Source organism: Hibiscus syriacus, unplaced genomic scaffold (genome assembly GCF_006381635.1).
Source record: "Hibiscus syriacus cultivar Baekdansim isolate YM2019G1 unplaced genomic scaffold, ASM638163v2 tig00111582_pilon, whole genome shotgun sequence".
NCBI lineage: Eukaryota > Viridiplantae > Streptophyta > Magnoliopsida > Malvales > Malvaceae > Hibiscus > Hibiscus syriacus.
In genome coordinates, this window is record NW_024063126.1 from 5090597 (window position 1) to 5113632 (window position 23036).

The window sequence follows — 23036 nt, forward strand, 5'->3', positions numbered from 1 at the left end:
AAGCAAGAGGACATCATTTGCAGCGAGGACTCGACGAATTTCACAGAAGGAGAAGAATTGACATTCCTAGTGAAGAGTTCGCAGCGTGACAAGAAGAGACCAAGATGAAAAATGATTTTTTATCTTTGTTTTATTCTCGTTTCACATCAATGAGCAAAGAGGGGCAGCTGTAATCACCATTTTTTAAACTAAATCGAACAACCTAAATAACCCTAAACCAAACCCCAATTAAAATCTAATTAAAGCCTTAAACCCTCTTACAATCAAACTTGAACCAGGCCTAAACTAAACCCTAAATTAGGCCTAAACCAAACCCTAAATTAACCTCAAACTAAACCAAAATTGGGTCCAAACCTGACCCGGGCCCAAGTCAAAGCCCAAATCTAACCTTAATTTGTTAGGGTCTTTAAACCATAGCCACCGCCACCATTTTTCCCAATTAGCTGCTATCACCCGTTTTAGCCACTCTTTGGTCACCACTGCTACCACCGATCGGAGCCTTGCAGTGTCAGAAACTCAGAACATAATAAGCAACCAACACTCAATCCAAGTTCACACACAAATATCAGATTATTGTAATGATTTCATAGGAAAAATATATAAAATATTTGTTATATTTCGGGGTTTCTAAACCCTGAACTAAAGCTATAAAAAGGGTTTTCACCCTCTATTTTTGAAAGAAATAAAAAAACATCAAAAAGAGTTGTTAGAGTTAAATGTACTCTCCTATTTTTTTTCTTAGTTTCGAAACAAAAGTAATATTATTATATTATATATTATATATTATATATTCATGTATTAAAAATTGAGAGAGAGAGAGAGAGGGGTTAGTTTCATGGTTACCTAAGTTGTCGGGGGCGTTCGTCTGAGGCGGAGATCACCAGGGCATGAGGAGACTGAGGCTTTTTGAAGTATTTTGGGGTGTTTAAGGTCGTTATAGGCTAGATTTGGCATCTAGGGGTAGATCTAGGTTGCGGGTCATTTTTGGAGAGTTTGGAGAATTCTGGCCACCGTGTACGACGGTCAGAGTGGTGACCGGAGGCGGTTAGAGGTGGCCGGCTTACTGCTGGCTGGGGAGGGGGAGAGCTCCTAAGGCTTTTTTTTTATCTAAGTTTCAGTTGAAATGAGGGTAAAAAAATAAATTTTATTTTAAGAAAAGTATAGGGGTTAATTGTGTTTAACCCCCTAAACTTTTGTCTTGTTTTTGCAATTTGGCCATTGAGTGGACCAAAACTGTTATTTTACCTTTATATTATGCATGCTCTGTAATTTAAGTGTGTTTTTAAATTTTGGTCTTGTAGGGTTTAAATCTGTAATTTTCCCTTTTATTTACCTATTTTTATTTATTTTGGTAAAATTTCTTTTTAATCCCCGTTATTTAACCATGTTTTTACACTTTAGTCATGTGTAGAGACCTTTTAATTTTTTTTAAATCTTTATGGACTGATTTTGCAATTTTCTCTTTTTAATTTAGCAGATTACTTTTTAGGCTTAAATAAATTGAAAAATTGCTCTTAGGTCCCTGAAGAATACAAATGTTTTGTATTTTAGTCCCTAAATATGTTTTTTTTATTTCAATTTAGTCCTTTCATTTTTAATTTGTTTTAATTTAGCTCTTATTTTATGTTTAATTTATTCCCTATTAGTTTAGTAATTTAATATTTATGCAATTAAGTCCATGTATGTATGTTTATTTTTTATTTTATGTTTATTTTACTATTTTTATTTATTTGTTATTTTAATTAATTTTATTATTAATTATTTTATTTCATAGTTTAATTATTATATTTAATTTTAAATTAGATTAATATTTGAATCAAACTTCAAAATTATGATGACACTTTAGTTTTATTAGGGAGAAATTTGAGTTGAGTTTTCGCATAAGATGCCCAATTACTCGAATCGATTGCCCGAGTTTTAAAATTTATTAATAATTAATATTTTCTAAAAAACTTTAGGTTTGATAATTTAGATTATAATTAGGTTTTCAATTATTTCTTAACCTTAGAAATTGTTAATTTAGGTCCTTAAGCTTTTAAGTCTCTTAGAACTCGGTATTTTTAGATCTTGGCTTCTTAGTCCCCAAACTTCGATTAGTATTTTAATTTTGACATAATTAAATAGGTTAAATAGAGCCTCTACTTTAGGTTAGATTTCAATCTAGTCCTTTAAATTTAGGAAATAATTCGAGTCGGCCCTCGCCTAAATGCTCAAGGGACCATCTCGGTTATTCGATTCAATAATTGATTTAAAAATCAAATAGGGTAAATATTAAGCCTACATTTAGGTTTAGTTCCCTAGGTTCCTTAATTTTCATAATTTGACACCTTAAGCTAGAAAAACCTTTAATTTACCTAATTCGAGTCGGCCCTCGCCTAAATGCTCAAGGGACCATCTCGGTTATTCGATTCAATAATTGATTTAAAAATCAAATAGGGTAAATATTAGAGCCTACATTTAGGTTTAGTTCCCTAGGTTCCTTAATTTTCATAATTTGACACCTTAAGCTAGAAAAAACCTTTAATTTACCTTAGCTTAATTAGGATTAAATAAAAAATTTGTTTAATAGCATTCTATTTTTTAAACCTAAGGCAATGTTCACTTATTAGGGAATTAATTGTATATCTCCCGCAAGTATGCTTAGGGGGTGACTACTGGTAATTTCCGGAATAGGTCGACATCCTTTTCAAAGATCACATCATGTTTTTTAAAATCGAGGCAGTGTCCGGTTATTAGGTACAATAGTTGATCTCCTGCATTTACGCTTGGGAGCGAATGTTATCGGTCTCAATAAACGAATACCCTTTTCAACTTTGCATCCGTAATGATTTTTCAAATTAAATAAATATCGAACTCAAAATTTCCGATTTTAAATATAGGATAATCAACTTGGTACCAATTTTTGGGCGCTTGTTTCTGGATTTTCACATACCTTAAAACTCAATATTTTGATAAAAATAAAATGTTTTATTAAAATACCCGGTTTTTATGGTGTCCCATTCGCACCTTAAATGATTGGGGGCGACTCCTCACATTTCGAAGATTCATTTTCAAATATAAAACTCAAAGTCGGTATCGGTCTTTTCCCCGCCCGGGCGAAAAATGGTGTCGAAAAACACATATATGTTAGTAGCACAAATAAAATTTCAGGGTGAGTACCATCAGTAAAACAAATAAATAATGGAAGAAAATTTAAATTTCAAGATAAGTATGTGTCCACCATCACCAAACTGTAGCTCACACCCTCACCAAACTATGGCTCCGCAACTTCTACAATCTATTATAAACTTATTTTTCAAAGGCAATACAAGTATACAAATTAAAATTTTAAAGTTTTATAATTTATACTATAAAATATTTTAATAGATGTATTATGTGTCTTTAAAAATATTTTAATAAATATTAGCGTTAACACAACACGAAGTTTTTATAAAAATAATTATACAATAAAAATATTTTAATAATATATTAAGACAAATCGAATTTCACCTAAATCCGACAGATATTAATCCAACTTCAAAAAATTTAATAAAAATTCATCCTAATATCTGATAAAAAAAAGACCTTGACCACGCCATGTTGATATTCATCGGGATTAGAAAAATGACCATCCATTACCCAATCACTGATTAGGTAAAATTTTTAATTATTGAGAATGTCTCAGGAAAGGCGGGTTAATATACAATTAATATATGGCGTTACCGGATACATTAAAAGATATTTAATAAATTCGGTTTAGCGCTACCGGAAATGTTGAGTAATAATAATGTAGTAGGTCTAAGTCATGAAGAAATATTAAAAAAATTGACAACCGGCAAACTTAACTTGTCGGTTTGTGTCGATCCAAATTAAAAATGTATCGATCTATATCAATATAACAGGTAAAAATATCGATAAAACCGGTCACGAAAAGACAATACCAGTAAATCCTTACCGGATATTTTGAACGTGTCGATACTTTAATATAAGGATCGACACTTTGTGAATTTAAAAGAGAAGCAGTTTTAGCGCTTATAAAGTGTCGATACTTTATAAAAATGTATCGATCCACAACGATATAACAGGTAAAAATATGATAAAACCGGTATCAAAATGATAAAACCGATAAAGCGCTACCGAATATATTGAAAGTGTCGATACTTTCATAAGTATGTTTATAAATTATCGATACTTTCAAAGAAATAGGTAATTATCCTATCGAAAGTATCGACACCTGATATAAAAGTATCGACACTTTTTTAGTTGTATCGATTAAATATAAATAACATATCTGATGAAAATATAAAAGTCATAGTTAAATATCCTCTGAAAATAGATAGAACGGACAAGTTTTTGAAATCGAAGCATAATTGTTGCTGCATTTCAGAAGGCGTTTCTAAAGAGAAGTTTGTTTGTTTTGTTGCTGCAGTCGATTCGAAAATTATGTTGTCAAAACTCTAGTTTTTTATTATTACAATAATCGCAAATAGGGTTTTTATGTGTTGTTTGGGGTTTTGGAGTAAAGAAGCATTTGGGACCGATTACAGGTAGAAAGTGATATTCAAGGTAAAATATAAATGTCGATACTTTTATTAAATATTATAGGTAGAAAATTATATTATAGGTTGTATAAATGTGCCGACACATTTTGTAGTGGCCATTCAAATTCTTTTGAAGAAAACCGTTTTACAACAAAAGTAGTTATCTATAATTGTATATTGAATAAAGTGTATGTAACAAGTATTTGATTTGATTTTTGTAAACTGATATATGAAGGAAAAATGGAGTCAATGGGTGGAAAAATTGTTGGTGGCGCAGATGACTTTGAAATTGAGGTCGAGACTCGAAAGCAACCAAAGGGTGGATATATGTACTTCTAGTAAGTATCAATGTCTTTTTATTATTATTGTTGAAATGGTAATTGGATTAAAGTATTTAAGAACTTTAAATTGATTACAAATTTTAAATGTTGACAGTATGGCCGAATGCAAAAGGATGAAGGAAGATGGCATACAGAGCGGTTCGGTATGTAAAATGAAATTGACATTGAGTATTATTTAGTGTTAATGTATTGATTAAGAAACGTTTATGCTTAATATTAGGTGACAAAAGATGTGAGGTCGAAATGGAATTCGATGAGTGATGCTGAAAAGAAACTTTACATCACACAGTCAAGGAATGATAGTAAAGAATACAAAGAACGGAGGAAAGCACATGAAAATAAGGTATTCATTAAACTTTGTAAATACGTTGATACAAAATATATAAGAACTATAACATTATATAATGTTAAAAAATGTAGGAAGTGTCGACAAGGTGCGACATTAAAAGGGTGAATTCATTAATTAAATACCTTAAGGAGAAGGGTCACTTGAATGTGCTAGGAGAAATAGGTTTTGGATCGTTGGTAGGAGTAAGGGATCGACCTATTCGAAGGGAATTTTGTCGATCCTTGAGGGCGCAATTTGATGTCAAACAATGTATTGCTAAGTATGGTGATTTTTCATTTCCTGTCGGGATCTCATGTGCTGCAGCCGTATTGGGGGTAGTAGAAAATGAAGGCAAAAGTGTTGTAGAAGTCTGTAAGAGTAAGGACTAGAAAGCACTTCCCTCCAAATATGGTTTGAAGCATAAGGTGATGTATGCTGAAATTGAAGAGGAAATCAAAAGTGGATCTTACGGGGGGGATGAGCTGAAGGGCAGAGTTCAATTGTACCTTATCGGTATCTTTCTTTGTCCAACAGGTGATACGTCAACGACCAAGGACTATATGAAGCTCATTTGTGGTGAAGGCTTGAAGGGTGAATTCAATTGGGCTGAATATGTTCATTCGATATTGATTGAATCAATAATCACCTTTAAAAAGGGCATCGAGAGATACCTCAAAGGGTGCATAGCAATCTTAGAGGTAAATGAGTTGAAGAACTTTTTTGTGTTTTTATATAAAATGATAGTATAATTATTATATAAAATTATAAATTTTATTATAAATGCATGTTGCACATGTTCGATTTTTGGTCGGGCTGTGAGGCAGTGTTGTCTTATGAAAGAACCAGAGTGGCACGCATCCGTGCATGGGGGAAGGAAGAGGTGGTTAGAGTGATGGCGAAGTTAAAGTTGGATAGACCGAGGAAGAAAGAAATGGTAATAAATGTAATTAAATAATATTAAGAATATAATCAATGTCTTAATATTGTAATTTAATTTTGAAGGTTATTGGAAAGGAGGTAGAGGAGGCAGAGGAGAAGAAATGAGAGATGATTGTATTGGGGGATGACGGTGAGGGGGATGACGGTGAGGGAAAATAGAGTAACTTCGACATTTTGATGTCTGAATTGGCTGATATAAAAAAATCCAATTTGATATCATGCAAAAACAATCAAGAGTCGAAGAGAAACTTGAGAGAGTCGAAGATACATTTGAGAGGCATAAGGGGGAAGTGGAAGGAAAAATAGATGGAGTGGTGAAAGAAGTTGAGGTGTTAAGGGGTGAAGTGGTGAAAGAAGTTGAGGTGTTAAGGGGTGATCTTAAGATGGTGCCGGGTGAAAAATTTGATGGAGTGGTGAAGGACGTTGTGGAATTGAGGAGTGAACTTACGGGGGTGAAGGGGGTGGTTGATCAATACTTGGATGAAAGAGATCAATTGTAGGGTGAAATAAAAGAGATGAAGAGCTATGTAGAGCAAAAATACGAGGAACTGAAAAAATATGAAGAAGAAAAGAAGGGAGGAGGAAGAAGAAAAGATGGAAGAAATGAGGAGGAAGGAAGTTGATGTCATTTATACACCGGAGAGTGTTATAGCAGTAGATTTGGATTCGGAATGTCCTGCACCCCAGAAGAAGAAGCAAAAGGTAAGTTGAATAAAAGAAAACTTAATTTGATCTTTATCATGTTGTTGTGACAAAAATTTGTATGCAAAATTGTAGGTTGAAAAAGCGGATATTCCAAGCGGAATTGATGACATTGAAGCTGCAATTTGTGATTATTTATGGAATAGTGAGTTAGAATCGGGGTAAGTGAAATATATTTTGTTGTGAGTGATATTTAAATATTTCATGACAACATATTAATCCTAATGATTTATACAGATATTCTGTAATCTCAATGGGAAATCAATTCGCTAGTGTATACGACATTGCAACGTTGAAGCCTACAGAATAGTTAGGCGGTGTAGTAAGTAGGAAGTATAAAATGTTAAAACTTATTGAATATGTTCTGATTGTGTAATTAATTTTGTTAGGTTATTGATTTTCTCGCCTGGATAGTATGCTACGATTCTCAAAAGTCACTCCGGAGGATTGGCTACCTTTCATACCTCTTAGCAGTGAGTTAAATTAATAAATGTTGAAAAGTAGTGTTATAGACGGTAAATTAATAATGTTTGTTGCGTGATTGCAGCAACAGGCGTTGGATGCCAACAAAAAAGAAAGTGTTGAGAGAATTGCTACCTTTTGGGGTCCCATATTGGATAACTATGTGAAATCCACCGACTGTGAGAATGTAAGACACCATACCAATTGCAAATGATGTTTTCGGGTATAGAATGCTGAATTTTGTCAAATTGGGTGTGAAATTTGTTACAGATCATGATCACAATAAACTACCATAATTCACATTGGTATCTGTTGGTGTTGGATATGGTAGATCGTGTTGCAACAATATATGATAGTATGTTTACATCTGAAGCAGCTAAACAGAGAGTGAAGAATGCTAAGAGATTGGTATGTATGTATGTATGTATGTATGAAAGGACATTATGTAAATTATAATGTATAATTTTTTTTGGATCATAACTTTTTCTTTTTTAATGCAGATTAAAATATTAGATTTTTATAATAAGAAACACATTTGGGTTGAATACTGTGGATCTCTAGGAAAGTTCCCCTTGAAAAATTTCAAATTTGTGGAGCATAAGAAGAATAAGCAATTGAATGGGTATGAGATGTTATCATAAATAGAAAGCTTAATTTATGCAATATTCATAATTGACATGTGTGGTTTTCAAATTTTGTAACAGATATGATTGCGGCATGTTTGTGATGATATGGATGGAATCGATCGGTTCTACAGGGGCAACTGATGATTTTATAAGTGGAATTAAAAATTTGTTTGTGGTAAAATTGTTAAAAGTCGTAGATTGAATGTTGTGGTTTACAATACTTAACGTTCTTACAATTTGAATATAGGTTGTTGGAGAGTGGGATCGATTGCGAATATTAAACAATCTCGTAAGCCACAATCAAAATCAATGAAGACATGAGATAACAAAAGATGCAATGAGACACAAGAATAACAAAAGGATGCAATGATGTAAATGTAGGGTTAATTTTTTATAAGATTTATAATTTTGTATAAGATTTATAATTTTGTATGTGAATGTAATTATGTATGAGATGAGAAAAGTTAGCAGTAGGTTGTTGTACATTTTCTTATACACATTAAGAGTCATGTTGATACGTACGATATATAGAGATTGTTGTAAAAGGTAAATTTACAATGTAAATAGACTTTTTACTGAAAAAATTAATAAACACTGATTTGTTTCCAACATTTTATCCATTATGATTCCCAAACGTTAAGTTTCCAAAAAATAAGTCAGCATATGTGTAATGTAATAGGTAAAATTTATCGATCCCATAAACATATGCATCCATAAGTATATTGTAATAGGTAAATTTTCAATGTAACCGGTATAAATATACCGGTTTTATTAGAGAATAGGTCTACAACATGTATCGACACTTTTTTTAATTTTGTGTCGATGCTTTTGGTCCAGAATGAATGCCAAAAAGGGTGCAACCATAAAGTGTCGATACATTTATAAAAAATATCAATCCCAGAAACATATGCATCCATAAGTATAATGTAATAGGTAAATTTTCAATGTAACCGATATAAATATACCGGTTTTATGAGAGAATATGTCCACAACATGTATCGACACTTTTTTTATTTTGTGTCGATACTTTTGGTTCAGAATGAATGCCAAAAAGGGTGCAACCATAAAGTATCGATACAATTATAAAAAGTATCGATCCCAGAAACATATGCATCCATAAGTATAATGTAATAGGTAAATTTTCAATGTAACTGATATAAATATACCGGTTTTATGAGAGAATAGGTCTACAACATGTATCGACACGTTTTTAATTTTGTGTCGATACTAATTTAAATATCGCGTGTTTTCCCCCCTTCATTATTTATTCGATACAAACTCCAAATCGATAAACCCTAAACCTAAAGGCTTCTAAACTCTTCCTCTCCGACGAATACTAGCGTTATCATAACAGTGACGATCAGATATTCAGGTAAATTTATCGATATTTTATGGGTTTGATCAATTTGTATATTGGAGTTTTTTTTCCTGAATGTGTTTGTGTTCCATTGTAATAGCATCCACACCCAAAATGGCTCCAAAACGTCAACGTCAGAAGCGCGGTCTTTCTCAAAGCTCTTCTCAACCCAGTTCTTCTCAACCACAACCTCCTTCTCAAACAAACGATTCTTCTAAGGAAATCAGGTCCTTCAAAACTTTGAACTTTAGATCCGATATAGAGAAACAAAGATGGCAGACGAGTTTTAAAGTAAGGAAGATTCGTCCCGAACGTGTCATTGACATGGGTATCTTGTTTGATGATAAATATGCATTTAGTTTTAAACCCACATTTACATCTTGGGGTTGGCTTGAATTCCTTGGTGTATAACCAAAATATTACCTCAACCTAGTTAGAGTCTTCTACAACAATGCTTCCTTACAGCACGAGCCTAATAAGACTAATATAATAGGAATTAATACACATGTCATGGGGAAGGAAATATATATATCTCCGAAAACTATTGTGGAGGGTCTAGGAATCGAGAATAAAGGGGATTCAGATGAAAATAATTTAGATACTACAATACAACTGGTTGCTATAAATAGCCCAATTCACCTAGATGTAGAGTCGAGAGTGTTTCACAAAATGCTCACATGGTATATCCGGCCTAGTGGGGGAAAATATTCAATGCTTTGAGACAGCGATTATTGGTGGATAGCAAAGTATAAATCCAAATCCAAAATGGCTCCAAACATTGCTAAACTAATATTTAATACAATTGTATATATGGTCACAAAGGGAGCAACAATTTCAACTTAACTACCATATGGATGTGTCATCACCCATCTGTTGAAGAAGAAAGAAGTTGATTTTTCGTATGACGCCCCTGTTCGATTACCCCGCAAGATTGACATGTTATTATTAAAAAAGCGGGATATGATTTTGTTGAAAAACTCGGTTGGAAGCGTGTCAAGGAGGTCAGATTAGATCAAGAGAGGGAGAAAATGGACCCCATTGGCCATGAAGACGAGCAACTAATTGGAGACGCAATGATGGAAGAAGCTCCAGTTGGAGAAGATGTCACAATTAAGACCATGATGGAATACATGGTTAATTTTCGGGAGCATATTGATTCCCTTGTGAGTGGAATGCGAGCCGATATTTCATCATTGCGCGATGAAGTCTCAATGTTACGTGACGAATTACGTCAACGACATCAAACGAGTTAGGTAATTCATTATTTATGTTTCTAAACTTTTACACGTTCTGAAATGTATTTTATTTTCTTTTAACAGATGTGGACAACCAAGCGGTCAATGAAGATGGAGATGACGATGAAGATGACGACGATATTGATGATGATGATCCAAACAAGTATATCGTGTCTGCAACGCTGCCTTCAAGAAAACTTTTAATTTTTGATCTCAATGGTGTCCTTGCCTATATCCCAAGACTGCCTGCAGGTTTTAATTCTGTTCTTTTGTATCCATTATTTTAACATATAAGCGTAGAACTTTAATCTCATTTTCTTCATGTTGTATATGTTGTCCTCGGAACAGGATTATTTGAATTTATGCAATTTTGTGTAGACAATTTTGTTGTTGTCATTTGGTCTTCCAAGATGAGGTTAGAACTGTTGAGCAATTGAATTACTGTAGCCAAAATTGTTAATAAACAATTGAATGTTAACATTAAAACTTGATTACAATCTCATGCATAACGTCGACCGTGTACTTGAGAAACTACCTTTATTTTCTGAGCATTTTCTATTCGTTTGGGTAAGATGAATGTCATTACAGTTTGCTGACTTTTCTTTGTCTATGATTCCTACATATTTATGTTCGATTGTTTGTGAACAGGATCAAGAAAAATACAAAACATACGATAATGTTACCTACTGTAAAGATCTCAATGATGTTTGAAACGCGTGTCCTGTTTTTAACGAGCTAAATACACTTTTGGTCGATGATTCAGCGGAAAAAATGATTTATAATCCGGTAAGTTGCATTTATGCAATATTTTTTTCCAGTTAAACAGGTGTTCATACATTGATTATTTTAACAATTTATGTGTTTATATAGAAATACAATTACATATGTCCACATACCTTTGACGTTGCTTCCCATTCGAACGACAGTGCTCTAGGTATGACACAAATTTATTCATGCTTATGCGAATTTAGTTTATTGTTAGTAAAATTGCACCTCATTAGTTTGATAATTGAAATTATTTATGTATGTCCTCATAAAAAGGCGGAAACATACGAGAGTATTTGGAAAATTTGTTGAAGGCGCCTAATGTTCCGGACTTCGTTAGAAATAACCCTTTTTCATCGGATTAATTTCGTTGTCGGTACATTATTTGAACATTGTTGTGTATGTATCTTTTGGTTTGATTATATTGTGTGTATATTTTCATTAATTATTCCATATTTGCTTCTTTGTATACAGATACATTTGAGGATTATTGAAATATCAATACTAGTTATTAATGTATTTTACATCTGCGTGCAAATGTATCAAAACACATTATTAAAGAAATGTTTTCTATGATCTCCACAACAAAGTTTTCATACTTAGAAATATCGGTATATTTATAATTATTTTCTATAATGTATCCAAACTTAAAGTTTCCCATAAAGTGTCTAACCATATATAAAAAGTAACGACCCAAAAAACATTGAACCCCATAATTATAATGTAATGGGTAATTTTTCAATGTAACTGGTATAAATATACTGGTTTTATGAAAAATATGTCTACAACATTTATCGACACTTATTAGTATTGTGTCGATACTTTTTTTCCATAATGGATGCCAAAAAGGGTGAACCTACAAAGTGTCGATACATTTTCATAGAGTGTCGATCCAAAAGGGTTGCACGCATAAAGTGTCGATACAATTATTAAAAGTGCCGATCCCAAAAACATCGAAACCCATAATTATAATGTAATAGGTAATTTTGTAATATAATCGGTATACATATACCGGTTTTATGAGAGAATAGGTCTATAATATGTATCGACACTTCTTAATATTGTGTCGATAATTTTTGTCCAGAATGGATGCCAAAAAGGGTGAACGCATAAAGTGTCGATACATTTTAAAAAAGTGTCGATCCCAAAAACATCGAAACCCATAATTATAATGTAATAGGTAAATTTACAATGTAACCGGTATAAATATACCGATTTTATGAGAGAATAGGTCTATAACATGTAGCAACACTTGTTAAATTTGTGTCGATACTTTTTTCAGAATGGATTCCAAAAAGGATGAACGCACAAAGTGTCGATACCTTTATTAAAAGTGTTGATACCGAAAACATCGAAACCCATAATTATAATGTAATAGGTAATTTTGTACTATAACCGGTATAAATATACCAGTTTTATGAGAGAATAGGTCTACAACATGTATCGACACTTTGTAAATAAACCTCAGGTTTTATTGGCTATGCTGTCAACAAGATTAACCTGGATAATCCTAGTTACAGAATTGATTCCGGCCATGATTGCGGGAGACTATACTCTACAGATTGTTTGGTATTTATGTGATGATGCGGATGAAATATTAAACGGTCGCGTAATCCACAATAAAAATAGACTAAGAGAGTAAATTTTGTAAATATAGGGTTAATTTTGTATAATTTACATTATACTCAAACTAAGCTTGACTTGAGGACATGTTAGTTTGTTATGTCCCTCACCGTTACAGTACCCACATCGCCTAATTATCTTCTCGACCTTGTTCTTCGGTACTTCTTTTCGATTGCGTTGTTTTCGTTCAGGGTCACGAACGTTGTTTACTACAATGCTCTGGTTGACTGAATCATTCAAACCAAACGAGTTTTCTCTAATTCTTCTATTAGTCTTTTCATCTCATCTCTTGCGGTTTTGAAAGACTTGTCTGTCTTTGATGCAATGTAGCATAACCTACTTGACGTTGAACATAGAGCAGCAAACTGTGCCATTTGCATCACTTCTGGAGACACATTCAAGTCAACATAACTAGGTGCAGAAGCCTTCGCATCATTAGTCCACCTACTTTGAATCAAAGTCTCGGGAAAATATGTGTAATCCAATTGTTTCAAAATGTGAAGTTGATGGCGACACGGAAGTCCAACGGTCTCGAATTTTTTGCAGGAGCAAATTAGGGTTTTCGTACGAGAATCAAAACTAATTTCAAATTTCCTATTTTTTTATTTGTACTTTGACAAAATATAATGTTGACATTCATCTGATAAGGACTGAATCTCTGCCTCAATCCGGTACAATGTCTCCCGTAGAAGTTTATCTTGGAACGCACAAAAAGATTCACGGGTAAAAATCGCACAGTATGGCTTTCAAGGTCGAACAGTTTTGTGATCTGGAAGGGCTTCGTATGAGAACTTAAGTAATCCACTTTTTAACTCGTTCATATGCATTCTACTAATTCCATCTTTAATTGTACGAACATCTAAATATGTCTTCTTGAGTTTCAGTGCAATCTCTAGTGAAGCATTCATAGACTCGCACCTTTGTGTTGAGCGAATATTGGCAAAGAAATGACCGGTTAGATATGCTTGTGCCCATAAGTGTCGTGTATTTCCCTTCTCAATCACCCATGGATGTTTTTCGACGTTGAATTCTGAAACAACCGAATGCCATTGAATATCAAATTCCTCGGTTGTCCACCAAGAAGCCATGCATTTTGAGAATGCTGCTATAAATTTTGGGTCACCAATGTTAGCTTGTGCATTGCGAGAAAGATGCCAAAAACATAATTTGTGCTTAGCATAAGGGATAACAGATTTGATAGCCCTCTGCATTGCCCTATCCCCATCGGTGACAACTGAAATAGGTGATTTATTCATCATGGCTTCTAAAAAATTCTGTAGCACCCACTCGAAAGATTGAGACGTCTCGTCGGCGATTATGGCAGTGGCAAACACAATTGTTTTATGGTGATGATTGACACCGACAATAGCATAATTGGGCGACCATACAAATTATCTTTGTACGTTGTGTTGAACGCAATTACATCACCGAAGCATGTGTAATCTGATCTCGATGTAGAATCCGACCAAATAAGATTATACAATGCCCCTGATTCGTCTACCGAGTATGTCATAAAAAACCCGGGATCATCATGTTTCTTATAATCAAAGTAGGCAATAAGCGCATTCACATCCCCATCGACGATTTCCTTTGCTTTACCTCTTTGAAGTGCATTGTAGAGGTCTTTATGTGTAAATCCAACACTATGATAGCCCCCTGCCTGTTGCGTTAAATAGTTCATTACTTGTGATGTGTCAACACTGTCTTCTTTCAATGTTGTTGCCTCATCGATATCAGCCTTACTTACAGCTCTATTAGAACGCATAAATGGTGTCATAACAGGTGTGCACAATGCATGATTATGTTCCTGATAAGACTTACTTATAACCCACTGATCGTTTGTATTTGTTGTTGTAACTACGACTCTAGCCTTACATCTTGTTCTTGTGACTGTCGTATGAGCACGTTAACGATTAACAATATTGACTTTTGATGCTCGAAAACCTTCTTTGGAACAACAAAATTCTTCTGTCTTCACATTCCCTTCCACGTCAAGCCGTGTTGTTCCCTTACGTGCACTAAACCCATGTTCCCATGCGAATCCCTTGTAAAAGTACCAAGCTTGATCACATGAACAGAAGAGATGGCCAACCAATCTGTCAGATTCATCAACATTATGTAATTCATGGCATTCCTCGATTGGCTTAACATTGTCAGCATCAGTATGATCCATGGCAAAAATTTTGGTGTGCAAGTTCAGTGGTCTCGGAGTTGATGGAGATGTAAGCAAAGGTTCATTGAACATGTTTCAGTCGTGTTGCTTTCAATAGGATGTGGTATTGGTAGTGGTAGTTAAAGGGTGGGTACAACATTAAATTCGCAGTACATATTTAGGTATGTACAATAACTACCTAAATATGTGTCGATACATTTTATACAAGTATCGACCCAAAAAAATCAAAACCAATAATTATAATGTAATAGGTAAATTAACAATGTAACCGGTATAAATATACCGGTTAATTAGAAAATAGGTCAACATAATGTATCGACACTTGTGTAATTTGTGTTGATACTTATTGTCCAGGATGAATGCACAAACGAGGTGCACGCATAAAGTGTCGATACATTTATTAAAAGTATCGATCCCAAAAACATCGAAACCGATAATTATAAAGTATTAGGTAAATTTACAATGTAACCGATATAAATATACCGATTTTATGATAAAATAGGTCAACATCAAGTATCGACACTTGCTAAATTTGTGTTGATACTTTTGGTTCAGAATGAATACCAAAAAGGGTGCAACCATAAAGTGTCGATACATTTATAAAAAGTATCGATCCCGGAAACATTGAAACCCATAAGTATAATGTAATAGATAAATTTTTAATGTAACCGGTATAAATATACCGGTTTTATGAGAGAATAGGTCTAAATAATGTATCGACACGTTGTTAGTTTGTGTCGATACTTTTTTCCAGAATGAAATATGAATGCCCAACCAGGTGCAAGCATAAAGTGTCGATACATTTAAAATTGTATCGATCTAAAAAACATCGTAAGCGATAATAATAATGTAATAGGTAAATTTACAATGTTACCGGTATAAATATATCGGTTTACTTCGAAAATAGGTCAATATAAGCGCTACCTATTACATTATATAAGAGCTACCTAATATGTTATTGTACTTGATAATATTTCTGGTTAAATGTCTATTTTATTATATAAGTGCTACCTATTACATTATATAAGCGCTACCTAATATGTTATTGTACTTGATAATATTTCCGGTTAAATGATATAACATTACCGGTCAAAATTTTAACCGGTCACGCCGTTTTTTAGCCATATTTTAACCGCCGCACAACAGAACTACCATTAATTCTTATCCCCTCATAATTGTGCAATTTCAGTAAGTACAATTATAAAATTCTTCTTTGGCTCCCTTAGTTTAAAAATATTCATTCAATTCCAAAAAACAATGGTCTCATTTTAATTTTACTTTTAATTCTATTTTCTAAAAAAAAATACAGTTATAATTTATCAAAATTCATAACCATAACTAAATTAGTTAACCATTATTTTTAGTTGTTCGATTAATCAAAACTATTTAACTTTAACAGTACGATTAACTAATCTGTAAAAGATAACAGTTACACCGATTAACAATAACTGTTAACAGTTAAAGATTAATCTAAACACCCCTAATTGGTGTGGTATCGAGATAATGGAGAAAAGAGTTTGGTAACAAACGTCAGGATTCAAAAAGCTGAAGTAATAACCACAAGAGCCATTCAAATGCCATGGCAACTTAGAAATGATCGACATGTCTGGCAATTAGTAAATGGTTTTCTGGCGATACGCTTGATGGAACATACTTAACAAGCTGAGTTTCGAGTCCATGTTCCTTGAGCCACATCAACCTTCCCATATCAATTATCTGTTTGCACATAAAACCTAACTTTGCTCTCTCGATAGCTTTCATACTCCTCGCAATGGCTTCGACTCCGTTTGCATCCTCAGCACATTCTTCCTTTTCACTGCCACAAGGAAACCGAATGTGCTTTTAGAAGACAAATGTGGAAAATGATCAAATGCAGTTTTCTTTGTGAATCCGAAATGTTACGAAGGTAGAAACATATCCATGGTCGGATAGGCTCTAAAGAAATGGAAACAAGAAAATATGCTATATTACATTGATTCTGGATGCAATTTGAAATCGATAACGTCAGAAAGATCTGAACCATGATCAGCATCCACCGCCCAGCTGGTAAACCATGTGATTGCATGGAATTCTTCCTTGCCGATACCCAAACTTGTTAAGTATTTCTTATCTGCAGGGACACACCCGTTAAACAGTCAGTTTACAAAGGAAGGGTATGATGAATTTATACGTAGATTTAGTTTGATGTAAGGCAGAAAGTTAAATTACTTATGTAGTGTTTCCATTGGCAAAGATGGTGGCAGCATGTTGCTAGGGCAAGACCTTTCAGGTGACAATTACTTCCACATTGTTCGACATTCCTTTCATTCACCAGGCAGCATCTGAGCGTCAAATCTGCATTGAAAAGTTTCAACAGTGAGAGACGGTAAAGAATGCTTTGTGCTGGTCTAGCATTTAGCTAAATCATTGTGACATTCAACGGTCAAGTTTACGAGAAATTGCAGAGATGTAATAACTTACCAGTTGCAGGGCCACAGAGGTGTTTACCAATAGCTATATAAGGAAGTCCTTGCAATGACTTGACAGCATTCAAGTTCAGATCCTCAACTGCAGAAGTAAAAATTCATGATACGGTGACAAAGTGAAGGTTAGGGAAGTTAAGCGCACTCAAAAGGTTGTGGTTTCGTATGAAAACATGCTTTCGATTTACCCCACTTTCACTAGTGATTATCAAAATTCGTACAAGTAACAAAATTCAACAAAATGTTCAGAATAATGATCACTATGTAAAAGGTCATAAGCTAATAGTTCTTCATGTGGATAAAATTGTAGAAAAAGAAAGTCAATGAAAGGAAAGCAATGCAGAATGGAGCTCAATGGAGAAACTAAAAAAAAAAAAGCATCAGCAATAATAAAGTTCCCGAAAACCTTACTGTCGATTTTCAAACGTTCTAATATCAAGTTCTCTTTCTGTCTCAAAGACCGATCAGCCTAGAAAATCAAAGAAGGTTCCAATCAAAGAACATAGAAACACATCCAGATTACATGGCATGAACCTAAAGCATATAAAATCATTGCAGATACTAAAAATTTAATCCCGATTCAACTAACCTTAAGTTTGTATGCCTTTCTCTCAACAAGAAATACCCTTCTAATACCATAGCAATCTGCAAGCATTTGTGTCAAGTATCCTCTCCCTGCTCCAAACTCAACCACTGCAGGAACACCATTGCTATTTTCAGATAGCTCCACTAATTCAAACTTTTCTCCCTTGACAACAACCCTTTCCAAAACCCCAAACTCTTCCAAGTTCCCAAGAATCGACGCCTGTTGTGTTACATGCTTCTCTTGAAATGGCACATTCCTGTCAAAAATTAACTCAACTTAAAACCCAAACAATTCCAACGGAAAACAACCTGCTCAATTGAACTTGACACACCTGTCTACTTCTCCCTTAATCCATAAGCCACAAGCTTCAGGTATCTTATAAGATTCTTTAATATCATTACAGATTCGTGCATGAACCGACTCAATCTTTCTAATAACCTGGAAGAATTCGGATATGTTCAAGCTATAAACAGCATTTCTCTTCATTTCAGAGGTTACATCCACGGTTTCCTGTCCTTGTTGTTCATCTTCTTTGCCTGCATTGACACCCTTTTGGTAAAAAGGTTGGGTGCTCAATGATTGAGCTTGTTTGAGTATAGGACATCTCTTTAGATGTCCTCCCATGTTTTCCTGAAGCACACAACTTCAAAATAAAGCCAAAAAAATGTTAAAATTTTGTTTTTTCCCCTGGAGGAGTAAAGCATTGAGAGAGAGAGAGAGAGAGAGAGAGGGGGTATTACTGAGAAGGGTCAATCGGACATGGAATCCACTGGTCATTGGTCCTTGGAGTGTGATTGCCACAAAACCTTGAAACAATTAGATTATTAGAAAGAAAGAAAAAGAACTGATAAAATTACGTATTCAACGAAAGAAAAGAAAGGGGTAGAGAGAGAGGGAGGGATGGAACTAACAAGGAATTTTTGAAAGGAGAGTTTGAACAGAATCTGTTCTTTTTGGCAACCCAGAATTTGCAGCGATTCTCCATCATCTTACTCTTCGGTTCACCGGCGACCACTTATTGTGCCCTAGGAAACTAAACCAGACCTTGTTTCTGTTTTATTAAGGTTTAAATAAAAAACACTTAATATAAAAAAAATCTAAATTATACTTTTTATTTTGGGGCTTAATATATAAGTAAATATTTAAATTATATCATTTTTGTCTAAATTATTTTTTAATTAATTTAAATGTTTAACATTATAAATTTTACCATTTTAAGTATCTCGACTGGTGGAATCGTCCTTTAAGCTTGGGAAAAAGGAGCTAATATCGACTTTCAGTGAAAAATGAAAAATTCAATCTTTTGAGTTAGGTAGGTTGAATATCTCAAAATGTATTTTTAAAGAGATTTCAAGGTAAAAATCTTTTAAAAGATAAAATCAGTTTGCGTGGAATCAAAAATTTATTTGAAAATAGTTTAAGAGTAGATTACGCGTGGGGAATGATGAGCACCCCTACAGCACTTGAAATCGATATCTACTCAATTCTACGTTGTCTATAATAATGGAAACTACGAACTCGAATATAAATTTAAATTATGATCTTCTTATATAAAAAATCTCTTTAAAATATATTAATATATAATGATGATAAATTAGTATATATAATAAAAAGGGAAAATAACTACTATATTACACTTAATATAAAATATTATATAAACTTTTACGCGTACGTCGCATACTGTAAAGTACCATTAAAGTTACATCGAAATACAACACAAGTAAATTTGTTTTTATTATATAAATATTAAAAAATACAAAGATTTATTTAAAATTAATCATTTACTAAAATAATTATAATTTTAATAAAATTATAATTTTTGGGTAAACTATATGTTAGTACCTAAACTAGCTTTTTTGTTCTAATTTAATACCTCAATTTTTTTAAATTATACCTAACATTTATTTTTAACGTAATTTATAAATTTCATCACTAAACTTTACTCTCTCTCCTATTTTGCTCATTAAACTTTAAAAATTTCCAATTTAATTACTAAACTTTGACATCATTCCTATTTTGATCACTGAGTGTTAAATTAAAAACAGCAAGATGATGTGGGTGACATTTTGATAATGTAAAAGGGAAGTCTCACGTGCGACAGTCTAACATACGACTAAGGAAATACGTTATCGGAAATGTTATTTTTTTAATATTTCCGGTAAAAAATTACCTAAAACATTATTATTTCTATCGAAAATGTTATTATTGGACGTTTTACCTAATTTGTTAACATATTCGGTAAATCGATACCTAAAACATTATTTTTTCTACAGAAAATGTTAATATTGAACACTTTACCGAAAATGTTAAAAAACATTAATTTTTTAGATAAAAAAATAATATTTTAGATAATATTTTACCGAAAATATTAAAAAAATAAAACCATTTCCGATAACATCTTTACTTAACCATATATCAAGGTTGTCGTACGACATAACTTCCCTCCCTAATGTAAATTGTTGTTTGTTGATGTGGAAACCAAATATTATCCACCTACTTTTCCTTTTTTTTTAAATAAAAATTCACTCCTTAAACCGACTTATACAACCACAATCCTTTTCTTTTTTAACCCATTTCCTTAAGCCACCATCATCTTTATCTCTCAACTGCCACTGGACCATTGTTTTGAGAACCGGATCGGATCGATCGGTTTAATCGAGAATCGTTGTCTAGTCCGGTTTAAACTAAATCGGTTGAACTGCTACTATTGAATTGATCAGAACCGTTGAACCGTTCGAACCAAACCGGCTGAAAACCGGGAAAAATCGGAAAAAAACCGCCAATTTTGTTTTTTTAAATTAAACCAAACGACGTCGTTTGTTAAACGAGCCAAGTCGAACTCGAGTATTGCTGAGCTCGACTCAAACTTTAAAAGTAAGTTCAACTCGACTCAAACTCACGAACTAAAAATTATCAAGTTCAACTCGAACTCGAAATATAATATTGAAACTTGAACTCGAAAAGGCTTAAACTCAAAAAAAAATTAGAAGCTCGATTGAAGCCTAAAATTCGAGTTTGATTGAAGTGAAAGAATAATTCACTCTATGCTCACCAAAAGGCTCCATGATTTTGAATGTCAAATTACCTCTATTATTTATAGAAGTTAGTTGGGATGTTCTTATATGTTTCTTAGCCATGTTGGATTGTTTTGTTCTCATATTTTTACTCTTTAGACTTTTGGGATGTTCTTCTATGTTTCTTAGCCATGTGAGATTGTTTTTTTAAAAAAAATTAAACCAAACAATATCATTTTGTTATGATTTTTTAGCCCCAAATTTATTTTTTAATTATAGTTATATAATTATATTTATTATTTAATATGGTTTACCTTAAATATTATGTTGTAGTTAATTTGAATCATTTTGTTTCACTTGATTTTATGGTTTTTAACTCATATATGTTATGACTTGCTTTGAATATGACTTGTGATATACAAAATTATTTTTTATTAAATATTTTTGGTATTTTTTATTTAATTTTTTAAATAATTATGACGTCATCCGGTTCTTTCGACCGGTCGAACCGGTTCGACCGGTTGAACCAGTAAACCGATAACATGATTAATTCGCTAACCGATTCGGTTCTGAAAACCATGCACCGGACCAATTTAGATTATAGTCGCCAATCATCGTTTCGCCACCGTTTTGCTTATAGCGTCGCCCGTCGTTCTACCCCTGCTGATTGTATGCATTATAAAAATATTCAAATCCTCTTCTGATAAAAAAAAGAAGATAAATCTCATTTTGCCAAAGAAAACCCAGGAATTAAATCCATCAAATCTTTGGGTTTCAAGTCAAAACCGAAGAGAGAAGGTAGTTGAATCACCGAAGGACAACCTGAGAAACCTTGATGTTGATAGACGTTTTCGTCCGAGTCCCGATTTGTTATAAGTATTAAAATATTTTTATTATTATTATATTATTATTATATTACAATTAATTATTATAATTTTACAGGCCCAAATGAAAAATGGATTTAACCCCAAGGCCCGATTACAAAATCCAAGCAGATCCACCCGGTTCAGGCCCATAATTGACCCGAATAGCCTAACAGGCCCAAAAGCAAACCCAACAGACCCAAAAGCAAACCCGAATTACACCTTTTCATACATACATATGCATATGCATTTTTAATTTTGTATTTACATTCATGTTCTACATAACATGTGTCAATCATAAAGACATGAGAATAATTAGTGAAGGATTTTGGAATCAGGAGTTCTAAAAGTTCATTCAAGAATTGAGGCAGGTCTCTAAAAGATTGGAAGCAATGAATGGAATATTAGCTCGAGTTAGAAAGATTGAGAGAATCCAAGAACAACTTGTAGAGATTCAACAAGAAATGTTTAAGGAAATAAGAATGTTCCAAGCTGAGTCTAGGGAACAAATGACAAAGTTGATGGTTACTCTACTGTATGGAGATAATATATTAGAAGACCCTATTGAGCATGAAAAGATGAAAGCCTTGGGAAAAAGTTTGGATCTTAATGATACAATTACTGCTATGATGATCGATGAATGAGAACCTGTTACGGAATTTAAAAGTCTAGCTCAGCTTCATGGATCGGGAAATATGACAAAAGATATGAAAATGGAAATTGGTTCAAAGAAAAGAAACATGGAACAAGTCCCATTGGAAAAGGATAAAAAAGGCAAGAAAGAAAAGAGGATGACACATCTCATTCCAATCTCATATTCAGAATTATTACCCTTTCTCTTTTAAAGAGGTCTTGTAACACCCATTCCTCCTAGTACTTATTTGCATCCAAATTGGCAAAATGTCAAGAATCAATGTAATTATCATTCTGGAGATTTTGGTCACTCTACACAAAATTGCATAATTCTGAAATAAAAAGTCTAAGACCTTATGGCAGAAGGGTTGTTATGTTTTGAAGATGGGAAACCTAAGCTCCTCAGA

The 23036-nt window shown here is 33.2% G+C and overlaps 1 protein-coding gene across 1 annotated transcript; it reads right to left on the reverse strand.

Annotated features, from left to right (window-relative positions):
- Positions 1–1092: 1092 nt before the first annotated feature.
- LOC120165153 (tRNA:m(4)X modification enzyme TRM13 homolog) lies at positions 1093–19170 on the reverse strand. Its single transcript, XM_039174736.1, has 10 exons — positions 19031–19170; positions 18860–18925; positions 18451–18762; positions 18123–18375; positions 17945–18002; positions 17532–17618; positions 17280–17405; positions 17043–17181; positions 16647–16887; positions 1093–1137 (listed from the first exon to the last, which is right to left on the reverse strand). Exons 1-9 carry the CDS (start codon positions 19105–19107, stop codon positions 16659–16661), a joined length of 1347 nt encoding a protein of 448 aa, XP_039030667.1. The 5' UTR covers positions 19108–19170; the 3' UTR covers positions 1093–1137; positions 16647–16658.
- Positions 19171–23036: the final 3866 nt, after the last annotated feature.

What these genes read in the sequence shown, in the direction of transcription:
- LOC120165153 (XM_039174736.1), bottom strand. Translation starts at nt 19,107, where the DNA reads ATGATGGAGAATCGCTGCAAATTCTGGGTTGCCAAAAAGAACAGATTC. An exon ending in ATTAAGGGAGAAGTAGACAG is followed by an intron (nt 18,376 to 18,450) that starts GTGTGTCAAGTT and finishes AATTTTTGACAG; the next exon opens with GAATGTGCCATTTCAAGAGA. An exon ending in GAAAGGCATACAAACTTAAG is followed by an intron (nt 18,003 to 18,122) that starts GTTAGTTGAATC and finishes TTGATTTTCTAG; the next exon opens with GCTGATCGGTCTTTGAGACA.